Consider the following 14,287-nt stretch of genomic DNA (forward strand, 5'->3'; position numbering starts at 1 on the left):
CCTGGACAGCAAAGCAGAAGTATAACTCTGTCGTTTATGAACCTGTCCCGAAAGCGAGTTCTTACAGAGACCATCAAATTGTATTGTACTGTATCCAACATAAACTCTAACTACCAAGGGCTGACACATACTGTCATGACTTTCGACGTGTGTGTTCCAGAGACTTTCTACTCGCTGTTGCTGCAGCTACTATTCGTCCGTGGCGCCTATACGCAACTATTACTAACTCGTAACCTGGATCTCCAGAGCTCCAATCGTCTGCAGATGAGGGCCGTTGCTCATACTATGTCATACTTATCTTTCAGCCCCAAGAGCTCTAACCAGTGAGCAAGTATTCCGTTATTTATACTGCACCTAACCTGCTTGCGAATTAAATTAAGAAACAAGAAGCGATCTTTCAGCGTCCAAAACCCTCTTCACCTCTTCATCTAAATCTTCTTTTGGAAGTGAAAGAACTTCGTTACTTACGCCAACCCTAGACTGATAGTCGCCACCTGCCCCCTCTTTGAACACATGACCGTATATCAAATCAGCGTGACCGAACGCGTCCCCTTGTTTGAGTTTTTCCTTGCCAGTAGCAAGTTTCTCCTCCGTATCCTGGTACTGAACCTCCCAAGCAGATTGCGGGGACGATGTGACCCGTTGTACACTCTCTAGTAGATCAACTTGAGAGATACAGAAGGAGGAGATGTACACCAACTTGTTGGCAAACATGAGTCTTTGCTCAAATGACAGTTCAAGAAGACTGACAACGGCACGTCCTATAGTCGGCAATGTTGTCATATTGACCTTCGCGGCTCCCTGGTCTAGGAGAACAACCTTTTTCCCACTGGTGTCAATGCCAAGTACTCCGCGAGGAAGTGACTGGCCCAATTAGTACAAATCTGCTGTTGATTCCAAGGGCTGCAAACTTACCCAGTCAAGGACTAGGCCGTTAATAACGCCTGTCCACATGAATTGCGACTGTGTCTTGGCGACTTGCTCATTTAAATATTCTTGAACATCTACCTTGGGCGGAATGATGGGGACTTCGGCGGCGTATTCAGAGTTACCGCTGTCTGTCCCAAATTCGCTCGGAATAATCCATTTTACACCAGCTGATATAGCAGCATCGATGAATGGAATCTGAGTAGACGGAATGAGGGTCCTGACACATAACACGAGGGCTTCTATCCCCATCAATCCATCCCGAAGGAAGATTTGATCCTCATAGACTCCTCGAAGAACTCGAGCAGATTCGGGGAAACAGCTGACGAAGATGAGCGCGAGAAGACAGTCACGTCCTTCCCCGAAGATATCAAAGCCTGGAGCACTGCAGAGCCAATCGAGCCGCTTGCCTTTAAAGTTTTTAGCGCATGTTGTATACGTTAAACGGAGGTTTAACCCACCCCAACAATAGCAACACGGTTCATCGTGGAAGTGGCTAGTATTGTACTAATCGATGAAAGGAGTCAAGGACAGATGGAGGTAGTCGGAAGGGTTTTATAAGTTGAGCGTGTTGGAGATCGTCATTGATGTTACTAGATATATCAAACCGAGCAAACACGTGTGGTCCGCTCTATCTGGCTAATAAGAACCACTGCTATCATTTGCGATTACTTTTTCCTATCGTCATGATGCAAGCGGCGTGCTCGGTACAAAGAATCGGCAAAGATGCATCCAACAACCATTTAAGTTTCTAATATTCCACACTGAAAACCAGAACCTAACCATCGTTGTTCGGTTCCCTCGATATACTCCTACACAAACCTCTTTTTCATTCGATATTACATCAAAATGCGTCTCTCCGCCACAATCGGTGCTACACTCGCACTCTGCACTTCTGCGCTCGCGTGGGAGATCGCCGTTTACTCAGACTCAAGTTGTGCTCAAGACAATGGCGACTATGTACGAATCCCCATGAATTACCTTCCCATTCCCCTCGAGAGTTCAACAAATTCTTTTGCTTCAGGACTAACATAGAGTCTCGTGATTCAAAATGCAGCTCATCTATAGTGGCAGTGGAAACAGCGCATCCAGTTGCTTCTTCCTGGGCGGTAAGCGCCCAAGCGGGGTCGGCTGTAAAAAATTTACAGATGGTGGGAATAATGGCCCTTTTGATTGTACCGACCATGAGTTCACGGACGCCTATTCGTTTGATATCTACAGCGGCAGTTTCTATCTAGCCGAATCTCGCTCTAAGGACAGCGGTAGATGTGCGACCGGATTTGGCAGTTCTCAAAAAGGATGTCAGAGCATCCATGTTAGGGGCTTTAGCGCGAGCGGTTGAGCTTTACGATCGATCGTTTGCCTGTTTACTGAAGTCTGATGACTTCTAGATGTGTTGAATTGAACCACTGTCGGTACCGTTTTGACTTCTCCTCGATACTTTTCCATATTTCACGCCTGTAGTCAAAGAAAGTTCGCTCAGATTATATCCAAGAGGTATGCGCATCTGTGTCTGCCTATGGTACCAGATTAAATCACCCCCGAATTTCGGAGACGGAAATGCTGGTAGAAAAGATTCTATATTTTTGAATATCCACCATACTAGTCCTCGCGGGCTTGTCCCAGAGGACAATTTTTCCTAGGTATGACACTCTCTAACTCACCACAAATATGTCAGTAAAGGTACAAAGTGCGGGCCACCGACCTCGGGATCATTTCGGTCTAGTCCATCGGGTCATTTGAAAAAAGCACTCGGTGACTTGGATGCCAGTATTTCTTTTTTTTTTTTAACTTTTTCCCATTTTCAGGCTAAATTTTCTTGTCCTGGGTTTTTTAATTGATGTATTTCCTCCGGATGCTAAACAATGATCTCCTGAGATAGAATTATTTATATATATTTTTTTTCTCATTCTTCGTCGTTGGATCATGCTCAATTGTCTTGATGAAGTCAAACATACATAATGCGATTTGGCCTTTCCCCTACCGTAAGAGCCACCTAAACATGTGACGATGCTTGAAGGTGATGTACAGCAACACGCCGCCACTCATCAGAAAAATCAACGGGGCAGGGGATACATATGTGTTTGAAGTTACCCAGCGAAATTCGGAGCCAACCATCTGAGTCCCTTCCTGATGCACATTTTGATGCTCCATGTAGTGTCCGAAGGTAGCCGGGATAGCAGTATTCTCCACGCTCGTCTTACCTAGCGATCGGCCATCTGCATCCAAGGCTTCTGCCCAAACATTCTCGAGCAAACCATTGAATGTGAACAAGGTCTCAAACCCATCTTTTTTAATATTGCCCACCGGAGCCTCAATGGACGCCTGCGTGCTACCATCATAGAAATTCCACGATCGTACTTCAGTTGCGCCATTCCAGCTGACAAAAGCTATCGTCACGGCCGAGGATGCGCCGACTCCGTATGTAAAAGCTTTCAGAACTGGCTGTTCGGACGGGAAGCCAGTGAAATTGGATTTGAAGGCGCGGTAGGTGTTGAAACGCTTCGAGGCAAAAGAAGCATCCATGATACTCCGGCCACGACGTGTAAATTCACTCATGTACCCTTGCTTGCTCCAGCTAACGAGAACATTGTCATTAGGTAGAATCTGGACTGAGCCTCTTAATCGCGTGAGACTTTCGTCTGGTCGATCATACCGTTCGATCAAGGTTGCAGTCATTGGAGAAGCAGCGGTATGAAGACTGACAATAAAGCCACTTGAGACATTTGCGATCTGGAATTCAAGATCCGATGCATTGTCCAAGAATGATATCGTAGCATGTGTTTCGTTTGTGCTTAGCCAGCGCGTGTGGTGCTGCCGAGAGAACCTAAAGTCGGAGATGAAGTCGGAGTATCTTCCCCCCAGTCGCCAGATGATTGAGCCGTCTTTCCCCGATACTTTGTATATCGTATCAGTGTGTCGAACAGAGACCAAGTAATCTCCCTCTTTGTTCTTATCAACAGCGTTTATGTGCCTTCACTTGTTTAGCTGCTGCTCTAGTCAGAATTAGATGCTCAGGTCCACTTACATAAAATCCCAGACCAGAGTGGTTTTGTTTCTGCGCTCCCAATGCTTAGAACTTTCATCGTGTTTGACTTTGCCAACCGAGTCCCATCGAAAGATTGTGTCTCCCGATTGAATATCGATCTCTCGAAAGCCTCCGTGAACACTCCAAAGCTCTTTTCTGATCCCTGCATCATCTGTGTAGTTGTGGAATATCATTGACTCTCTGAGATGCAATGCAGACAGTTCTTGGCCTGAAACAGTGAATTCATGGAAATTGAAATCATCGAAATCATCACTGGTCGAAAGTTCATTCGTTATCTCATAATTTTGGTTCAGGATTACACCTTTTCCTTTCATATAGGGCTTTTCTCTGTAACCGAGTACCAACGAAAGATGGGTTTCACCACCGATGTCCACAGTTTTAAAGTCAAAAGCGTTCCTGTTTTCGAACATACACGCCCCAGACCAGACCAACTCCTAAAATTGTGTGAGAGGCGATCGTAAATATTTTCCTGAAGGCGCTTCATACCCCTGAATTGTCGAATATATGAGGCCCTACTTGGCATGGCTCCCATCGCGACGTTTGGTAGTCTGGGGTCGAATTCTTGTACGGAGTGACAAACCAAAATCCAGGGCTAATCTGATCACTCTGTGAGGCATTCACAATAAATTTAGGTGCTTTCAACTCTGGGCGCTTCATACGAAAGTGATTAGCCAGATAGTAATTAAAATTTCGATAGCGTGAGATTTACCGTTATAAAGGAAGTGAGGTCATCGTTGTAGGAGTATGGAAGGGATTCGCTTGAGGCGAAAGACCGTAGCAGGAGCAGAATCCCAATTAAGACCATTCTCTGCGAGCACGCCATATTCAGATGAGAATTTGTGATTCTAGGAGAAACGACATCATTAAGAACAGCTGGAACAAAACTTACTGGGCAGGGAGTGACTGGCACTGGTATGTGGAAAGAAAAGAAAAAGAAAAGTGGCACTAAGCCAAATCGCAGATCTACAAGTCTACCCTTGCTGATCATGCAAGGGCAGCAAGGGAGGTTCCACTTTATCAGAGAAGATCTACACTTAAATACGAATCAGATCATCCCTGCATACCGGCACGAGCCGATCGACAATACATATGCCGGACAATGGCCACTGCGCCAGCGGCCTGAGTAGAAATTTAGGTCTGGACGCCTCACTTTTTGGACACTGATACTGGAGGAAACAGAGCAAGATGCCACGTACCCGGTAACACCTTGTATACACCAGAGTTAGCCACAATTGGAACTATTTCAGCCACAAAGAATAAATCAATTTTGTTTAGAGCCTTTCCACAAAATTGCAGGTATTCCTGAAATTAATTCTCCAGTCAAGCGTTTCCTCTCTCCGCCTGAAGCAAGTCGCTTGTCTTGACCTTGGTACGATGACCGAGTCGGAGATCGGATTCGACATGAGACTTTGCCACGTTTAGAGTCATTAAAAAGCTTTTACGTTGCGGCTAATGAGCCACTTACAGTACAAAAATGTGGTAAATAGTGAAATGACAGTATCGTAAGTGGTCAGGAAATCAGGCCGTAATCTGTTTATCTTGTTTGGCCCCTGATGATGATCGGCCTGCATTATCGCCTATCATCAGGCTCGTGTGAAAGTTTCCTTCAGTTTGCGATGTATTATAGAAGTGAGGAGTAGAGGGGAGATTCAGACATTATTACCCCTAAATGATAGACATCGAAATTGTTGATCCACTGGTCTCAAATATCTGTTTACGCATTGTAAGTTGTAAGTGACGTAGTGTGGCATTCTTGACACATATCATCCTTTTGATCTCTCCAATGTGCTTGGCAATTTCCAGGGGGTGAGATCCAAATTCACACAATGACCTTGCTCGGTCTTGATTATCACTTTCCGGGTACTCGACCTCACAAGTGGGAGCTGCCGAGCCACAAAGGTGGTCAATTCAAGTCACAATGCGAAAGCGGAATAGCAGACATCGCAAACGTACCCAACCTCAACCGAAGAAAAGGCCAGTGCCGGTCCGCAACGATAAAAAATGCAAATCTCTTGACCGCATCGCAGAGTTCATTGATTTCATTACTTTCCAATGGATATCCCCGTTGATGACAAAGGTACGGCATAGTAACATTAGTCTGTACCGTATAGTGCGAACGGCTAGCTGACAGACCATCCAGGCTGGCTCCTTCAAGCCGGCATTGCCGGATAGCAAAAGAATAGGGGCTGATCATAACATTGATCAAATGTGCAGGAATTTCGATTCGATACTTCTCAGATATGTGGCACGAGGAGACCAATACCCATTGTTATGGACACTTTGGGACATCCTGTGGTCTGACATCTGGATTGGAGGCATCTGTCAGCTAATGAGTGCACTACTTCAATTGCTTGTACCGTTTCTGACAAAATATCTGATGGCATGCATTTCTGGAGCCAGCAAAGGGTTGGATAAGCGTCAAATGGAAACCACTATCCAGGGCTTTGGGTTTGTGATTGGAATCGCTTGTGCGCAATTGGGCCAGACCATAATTGCAAGCCAATTCCTTTTTCGGGGACAGAGTCTGTCCTGTCATATTCGAGCGATACTCACGAATCAGGTATTGTCGAAAGCATTGCGCATGTCTAAAGGACCAAGAGTCTATTCCGGAATGGCGCCTGAGAGTGCCAGGAAAACAACCGAATTGACAGAAGACATGGCAAGTGACAGAGGCTGGAGTAACAGTCGATTGTTCACGCTAATCACCTCTGATGTCACTCGGATCCAGGCTGTATGGGAAATGGTCCACTTGCTTTGGACTGCTCCAATCTCAATTGGAGTGGCGTTGTTGACATTGAGTTTCAACATCGGGAAGAGTGCCATCTGGGGCTGTATAATCATAGTATTGGGGATGATCGTTATCACCAGTGCAGTGCGGGGCATGGCCAAAGAACAAAAGCTTGTCACAAAACTCACCGATCAGCGATCGTCTATGGCTCGCGAAGTGTCGCGTTCCATACATGTTCTGAAATTGTTCGGATGGGAGTCCAAATTCCTAGCACGGTTTAGATGCATTCGGACACAAGAGACTCGACGAATCCGAGAAATACACAGTACTCATACTTGGATCCAAGCCCTGTGGGCATCACTGCCGACATTCGCAACGATGGGCTCGTTAATCGCTTATTCAATGTCGACCGATAAATTCGAACCAATGGCAATATTCTCGACTTTAGCGACCTTCAATGCACTGAGGCCTCTTCTCAACATGCTACCCCTTGTAATAGGACAAGTTTTGCAATCCCTGGAGGCTCTCGCAAAGGTGGAAAAGTTCTTGCTGGAAAACGAGCCTGACGATTACATCCAGAGTACCCCTAAAGCCAATCTCGCTATCCGACTGGATCATGCGACACTCGGCTGGTATAAACCATCGACGTCTGATCTCGACAAGGGAAATGAGATTCATCAAAATCCAGTATCAAAGATAGCAGCTTCGTCGTTCCTGTTGAGTGACTTGAGCTTGACTGTCCGACCAAACGAGATGCTGGCAGTTATTGGGTTGACTGGGAGTGGCAAGTCCTCATTTCTGGCAGCGCTTGCAGGCGATATGAATCTGGTCGAAGGTGTTGTTCAGGTAAACGGGACGAGAGCTTTCTGCCCGCAGCATGCATGGATGCAAAATTCGTCGATCCGGGATAACATCTTGTTTGGAAGAGAGTATAACGCTGCGCGTTATCATGAGGTTCTTCGATGTTGTGCTCTAAAAGCAGACATCGAGAAATTGGCAGATGGTGACAGTACCGAAGTCGGTGACCGTGGTGCTTCATTGTCTGGAGGTCAGAAAGCTCGTATAAGCCTTGCACGTGCTGTTTATGCTCGAACAGATATTGTCATCATGGATGATCCTGTTGCATCAATAGATTCGAACGTGGGACATCATATCATGGAAAATGTTCTCTGCGGTCTTTTGAAAAATTGTTGTCGCATAGTTGCTACTCATAGCCCTTCGATTCTTCATCGCTGTGACCGAATACTCATAATCGAAGATGGGCGCATCAAGGCAATCGACACGTTTGACAGACTCATCCGGCAGGGCGTTTTGCGGAACGGCTTCTTTTCATCCCCAAGTGAGAATGCCATTACCCACAATGGACCCAGAAAGTGCGACGGCAGAAAGAGCGTTCGGGACAAGGTTAAATCCCGCAAAGCCGAGCTTCACACCAAGTTCGTTCCACCTGCAGATGTATCCTGGAATGGATGGAAGACATACCTTTCCGCGGGTGGCACGCATCTGAATTGTTTGGCTATCATTTTTCTCTCGATTCTGGGCAACGGAATGAGCCTGATATGTAGCTCATGGCTGTCGTACTGGACGTCGGGCAAGCATTTGGACATGTCCAATAAGAAATGTGCGGCAGTATATGCCTTTCTTTCCGTCACTCAGGCCATTTTGCTCGCTTGTTCAACGTTGTGCATGATGGCTCGCGGTATCACTGCAAGCAAGGAGCTTCTCCAACAGGTTATGATGCGAATCGTCCGGGCACCGATGTCTTTTTATGAAACTGGATGCCTCGGTACTGTAATTCAGCAGATAACAGTTGAAACCGGTATCCTTGACGTCCATCTGACAAATTGCATTCGGCTGTTTTCAATGAAAGCCATCACGACCTCCTTGGTTGTTGCCGTAACAGTTTATCACTGCCACTATGTGAGTAAAACCAATATCTACCAGCATAATCTAATTGTCACCGTCGTTCATCTTTCTCAATTGGACGCTAATGACGCGCTGAACAGTTTGTGCTTGCTGTCGGGCCTCTCATATACTTGTTCCTGCACGTGGCCCGTCGTTATAGAGCGACGGCCGGTAAATTGCATCAGCACAAATCAAAGCGACAGTCGAAATTACACGCAGGGTTGAGCGAGACAATCAGTGGATTGAGTTGTATTCGAGGCTATGGTGCATGGAATCATTTCAAAGAGAACATTCACAGCGACATCTATGCCATGAACGAGATACACCTTCTGAGCGCCGCATGTCCACGGTGGCTGACAATTCGACTCGATGCAATTGGTATTGCCCTCACCTCACTAGTCGGAGTTTTGGGCGTCGTCCCCTGGTCTGGTGTCTCACCCAGTGTCTTTGGGATGTTATTCACAAACATGCTTTCGATATCACAGACACTGCAGCTTGCGATGCGAAATATGAACGAGGTCATGAATGGGCTTCGTGTGGTCGAGGGAATCGTGTACTATAAGACAAATATCCCTCAGGAAGCATCACTGGGAGCGGAGGAGTCTCAGTCCATGCCAAATGACGAAATGTGCCAACAACCCCAAGCAGGACGAATCAGCTTCTTGAATGCTTCCATGAGGTATCGACCTGGGCTTCCCCTAGCATTGACGGATGTCAACATCGATATCCAAAATGGGGAAATGATTGCCATACTAGGCAGAACTGGCGCAGGGAAATCTAGCATCATAGCTGCACTGCTTCGAATGACCGAGTTATCTGGAGGAGCGATTGAAATCGATGGCACCGATATTGCGGCAATGAGGCTTCATGATCTTCGGTCAGCGGTCGCCGTCATCCCTCAAGATGTGGCCCTGTTTGCAGGCTCGATTAGATCCAACGTCGACCCATTCCATGAATATGAAGATATGAGGATCTACAATGTCTTGAAGAAAGTGGGACTTGTCCATGATCAGGGTCCCTTTGCAAGGAGCAGGAGGGTCACGGTCTCGATTGCTTCGATGGAGCAATGGACCAGGCTCTCAGTTCACCTGTGCAGGAGGAAGGCGCCAATTTATCTCTCGGCAACCAGCAACGGATCGCTTTGGCCCGCGCTCTTCTTCGCGATGCTCGAATTATCGTTTGTGATGAGGCGACATCCGCAGTGGATCTCGAGATGGACAAACGCATGCAACAAACAATCGCGCAGGTCTTCCACCAAAAGACTATTCTGTACATCACACATAGAGTACGCACTGTTTTTCGCTGCGATCGGGTCTGCGTCATGGGACAAAGTCGCATCCTTGAAACTGGCCGGCCCGTCCAGCTGTGGGGTCGAACAGATGGGCCTTTTCGGTCAATGTGTGACCGAGATGGAATGACAAAAGAAGATGTAGATCGCGAAAGTTTGCTTCGTGATAGATTTTGTGATAGGACAGTCGACAGGCACGATATATTGAAAGAGTAATTCGATTGTTTGCGAGAATTCATTGAAGATGTCCATGTGAACCAAGTGCCATCCTAACATACAAGTGACCAGAAATGGAATTAGGGAAAAAGGACATCGAAAAATCTTCCTAAGACGGAGAGTCTATGATGCTCGCCAGATCAGACAGGACTGGGTTTCGAAGCACATCCTCGAAAGTGATCGAGAGTCCCTGACCTCGGGCGGCTGATATAAAACGCATTGCACTGATTGAATCCCCACCTAGGCGTAAGAAGTTGCTTTCTGCTCCAATATTGTCGGGGCTGATATCTAGGCTGGTTGCCCACAGAAGCTGGATTTTCAATTCAGCCACAGTCGACGGGGGGGGAATGCTCCTTGCAACCATTCTGCATTTCTCTTAGTTGCTCTGGAGGAATCGACGATCCAATCTCACGGATTCGACGTCGGTCAATCTTCTGCGTAGTAGTTCGTGGTATATGATCGATGGGAAGGTAGACACTTGGGATCATGTAACCAGGGACCCGAGCAGCCAGGCGATTGTCTAATCCATCTATGAACGAATGCAATTTCTCGCGGACAATCGCCGTGTCGTCGTTTACGGTTTCTCCGATGGCAATGAATGCGGCCAAGATGGGACGCGGACTGCCTTTTGGGTGGATGACTTCTGAAGCCACAGGGGCTCCGAACTCGTCCCGAAGACAAGTTTGAATGTGATTTTCAACCTCTTCAAGCTCTACACGTTGCCCCCGCACTTTGACTTGGCTGTCCTTGCGACCGACGAAAATAAGCGAGCCATCGGAGCTGTATCGTACCAAGTCTCCAGTCTTATACAGACGGCCCTGGCGTCCTGCTTTCCCAGGGGTCCCCGAGGTCAGCCAATGGGGGCTTGTCATGAAACTGGCAGCAGTTTTTGCTGGGTCATTGAGATAGCCATCTCCTACCAAGGGACCTTCGATCCAGAGCTCACCAATTGCCCCAATTGGAGCTAGGAAATCGCCACCTCTTGCCTCCACAACCCAGGTCACAGCGCCCAGAGCGTGACCGATGTTTCCCGCCTGGGTACAAGGCTCCTGAATATCCCTTCTTGTCGCAGATGTTGTGCACTCAGATGGCCCATAAACATTCTTCAAGTTCACCTTTGGTGCCCATCTCTTCATATCCTCGGTGTTAAGAGGCTCCCCTCCAAGTACTAGAGTCTGCAGTGATGGCACATTGCAAGGATCCAAAATCCGAGATGCTGAAGGGGTCATTGCCGTGTATGTTACCTTCATCGCGTTCAAGGACGCTTCCAAGTTGCTGTTTCGCTCATCCTCGGTGGGAATGCACAAACAACCCCCAGAGGAAATGGTTCGCATGAAGTTGGACCAGGCACCATCAAACGAGTACGACGCGAAATCGTAAACCCTGGAGACAGGACTGAAGAATGACTCATCTTGCTGATATTGGATGGCGCTGCGGAAGTTCTGGTGTGTAACAATGGTGGCTTTGGGTGTTCCGGTGCTTCCAGACGTAAAATTCAGGTAAAGCCAATCGGTAGGCTGCACCTCGGGCAATAGCCCATCGCGACAAAGAAAGGCCGAAGTGTTCTCAAAATACTGATGATCGACAGCAACCACCCCAACTCCATCGAGTAGCCTTTCAGCCAATGCCTTGTTCTTGGTAGAACAAAGCGCAAGCTGCGGCTTGACGTATTGAACAATAAATTGCTGCCGCATTTCCGGTTGACTTGTGTCCACTGCCACACCTGCGGCTCCGGCTTTCATCACAGCTAACATGCACACAGGCATCCACATGGACTTTTCAAACAAAAGTGGCACGATTGTCCCACGACCAACTCCAGAGTGAACCATGGCTTGGGCTAGACGGGTCGACATCCGGTCTAACTCATTATATGAGATTTTCCCATTCCACGCATCGATTGCCGTGGCATCAGGCTGTAGCCGACAGCGCTTTTCAATCAAAGCATGAACGCATTCCTCAACAGGAGCCGGGACCGTATCGTTCCAACGCCAAATGTCTTCGAGATCCGAGCTAGACAGAGGATGGATATCGCCGACCCGAGCTGTTCCATTTTCATAGTCACAGATCTGACGAACAATATGCTCCAATTGCCGAGCCATTCGTTCCGCCTGCTTGGTCTCTAATGTGTTTGAGTCGAAACTCAATTCGATTCGGAAGCCACGGCATGACACATGGAATACCACAGCTAAGGCGTAGGAGTTGAATTTTCCACGAGTGCTATTATCCTTATAATCTGTCACTTTCCTGTATAAACCACTGGCGAATGCGCCAGCCTTCGATGCTGGCTGAACAACGAGCAATGTTTGAAATTGACAGGCCTGCTCTGCGTCTGAGCCCATTTTGCGTATGTTCTGAATACCGGTCTGTTCGAAAGGTCGCATAGACGCTCCTTGGTTCTGCAGCTGGCTCAGAAACCTACTCACACTCTTGTGCCAGTTGATTTCCACTCTCATGGGTATGGTGGCAATTGTTGGGCCCATGATATCTTCTATTCCCGGGATTTCAGCCCTCCTTCCCGAAATTGTCGTTCCGAACAAGACCTCGGAGGCGTTGGTGTAATGGGCTGCTAGCAGTGACCATGCACCCCGTATTACGGTTTCCCGTGTCACGTTCGTAGAAGGCCACTGAATCCCGGTCACGCGATGCTCATGGAGTCGGTCCGCTTGTGGTTGATACCCAGGCGACGGGAGGAACGGAAAAATTTGTGCCTCTAGATCTTCAAATTCAAGGCGCCAGAAGCGGTTCGCAGCCTGTACCTCGTTGTTTTGCATGACATGTTTGACGAAGGACGGGAAACCGACTGGCTTTGACAAAGTTTGTTCCCCAGTATAATGTAGATCAATCCGCTTTAGGATCAGATCCAGGGACCAGCCGTCATACACTGCATGGTGAAGGTTCCACACAAAATATCGCCCGGAGTTTTCGCCTTCTCCGACAACAATGTTCAACAGCTGAAGCGGAGTACCAAGTCCCATAGATTGTTCTTCGGTTTTGCGCTTGCAATGATCTAAATCACAAAAATGCGCCCATTTAGCCTCCTCGCACATTATGACTTGCGTCAGTCCCAGAGATGGTAGATCCAAAATGCGCGTTCGTAAGATTGGTGATTCTTCGATCACAGCTTCGACAGCCAACTGAAATTTCTTCGTATCGGTAGCCTCACACAGCTCCAGTTGTAAGAGCATCGTGTAGTCCCCGGACTTTCTGGCCGTCATTGCTAAGAGGCCCGCCTGCATTGGTGTACAGGGCATCATGTCCTCTATTTGATCGACACTGGCACTTAAAGCCGCCGCTGCCATTTCTCGCGCGGCATACTTATCCTCGTGGCCCCTTTTGAGAAGGGAGAAGGGAGCGACTGCGAGCTGGTCAGCTGCGGGGGTCTGAGATGAACTCATGATGCTGTGAAAACGGTGAATAGATCGTCAGTAAGCCTCCCAATTGGAGAGATGAAGGCATAAGCAAAGCTAAACTCACGTTACAGCTGTTGGCTCCGTTCAGCCTGGTCTTGACAATCACTGATGGCCTCCGACTCAGTTAAAGGGGAATATGGCTTCGGTTGGCTTTTCTGGATTTCCGTGCGTTGGCCGTTCCAGATCCTCATTATGTACGAGATCCCAGTGTACGTAATTGAACGCACTCGGGAACTGACACCGCCATTTTCTGGACCTTGGCACTCATACAGAAGTTTTGCTTCCTGCTGTAGGTCACGGTCCGTAATATGCGAGCATCGCATCCATGAACTCTCGCTCGTTTGGTACGATGCAAAGATATGTCGACACTTGACCACCCAAGGGGATCGCAGCCAATGGCCATCAGCCGTATGCATGATGGTAAGACCGTGCGGCGCAATCCTTGCCGGGCCAGTACCAAGGTCACGCATGGAACAACACAGAACGGTGCGCCAGTAACTTGAGAGTTATTCTCGATAGCCTCGACATTTGGAGTGTGTGCGATGGCCGAGAGCGGGGAAGTACAACACTGTGAGTGTCGATTTTGCGAAGCCAGTGTTCGTGGGACAATGAGGTGAGGTGAAGGCGATGTGCAATCGGCGTGTCTGTATTTGCTGATTAAGCACATTCTACCGCGGCAGCCAGCGACTCCGCGCAGATTCATTCTCCAGATTTAATAGGAATTTGATCGACTTCCCGCTTGGCTTAAAAGGAACGATCGTCTA

The 14,287-nt window shown here is 47.8% G+C and overlaps 4 protein-coding genes across 4 annotated transcripts; 1 reads left to right on the plus strand and 3 right to left on the minus strand.

Annotated features, from left to right (window-relative positions):
- Nucleotides 1-375: 375 nt before the first annotated feature.
- Nucleotides 376-1,412, minus strand: N7532_011056 (NAD(P)-binding protein; the record flags this gene model as incomplete). The annotated part of the gene is made up of 3 exons (XM_056623547.1): nt 376-864; nt 916-1,332; nt 1,389-1,412. The coding sequence occupies 3 exons, from the start codon at nt 1,410-1,412 to the stop codon at nt 376-378; spliced, it is 930 nt and encodes a 309-aa protein (XP_056468535.1).
- Nucleotides 1,413-2,907: 1,495 nt separating this feature from the next.
- On the minus strand, nt 2,908-4,799 carry N7532_011057 (uncharacterized protein; the record flags this gene model as incomplete). Its single annotated transcript, XM_056623548.1, has 4 exons — nt 2,908-3,901; nt 3,956-4,410; nt 4,463-4,627; nt 4,686-4,799. The coding sequence occupies 4 exons, from the start codon at nt 4,797-4,799 to the stop codon at nt 2,908-2,910; spliced, it is 1,728 nt and encodes a 575-aa protein (XP_056468536.1).
- Nucleotides 4,800-6,587: 1,788 nt separating this feature from the next.
- On the plus strand, nt 6,588-10,027 carry N7532_011058 (2-alkenal reductase; the record flags this gene model as incomplete). The annotated part of the gene is made up of 2 exons (XM_056623549.1): nt 6,588-8,624; nt 8,711-10,027. The coding sequence occupies 2 exons, from the start codon at nt 6,588-6,590 to the stop codon at nt 10,025-10,027; spliced, it is 3,354 nt and encodes a 1,117-aa protein (XP_056468537.1).
- Nucleotides 10,028-10,436: 409 nt separating this feature from the next.
- On the minus strand, nt 10,437-13,508 carry N7532_011059 (uncharacterized protein; the record flags this gene model as incomplete). Its single annotated transcript, XM_056623550.1, has 1 exon — nt 10,437-13,508. One exon carries the CDS (start codon nt 13,506-13,508, stop codon nt 10,437-10,439), a length of 3,072 nt encoding a protein of 1,023 aa, XP_056468538.1.
- Between the last annotated feature and the right edge of the window lie 779 nt (nt 13,509-14,287).

This window comes from Penicillium argentinense, assembly GCF_028826775.1.
Source record: "Penicillium argentinense strain IBT 30761 chromosome Unknown utg000011l_segment0_segment0, whole genome shotgun sequence".
NCBI classification, from domain to species: domain Eukaryota; kingdom Fungi; phylum Ascomycota; class Eurotiomycetes; order Eurotiales; family Aspergillaceae; genus Penicillium; species Penicillium argentinense.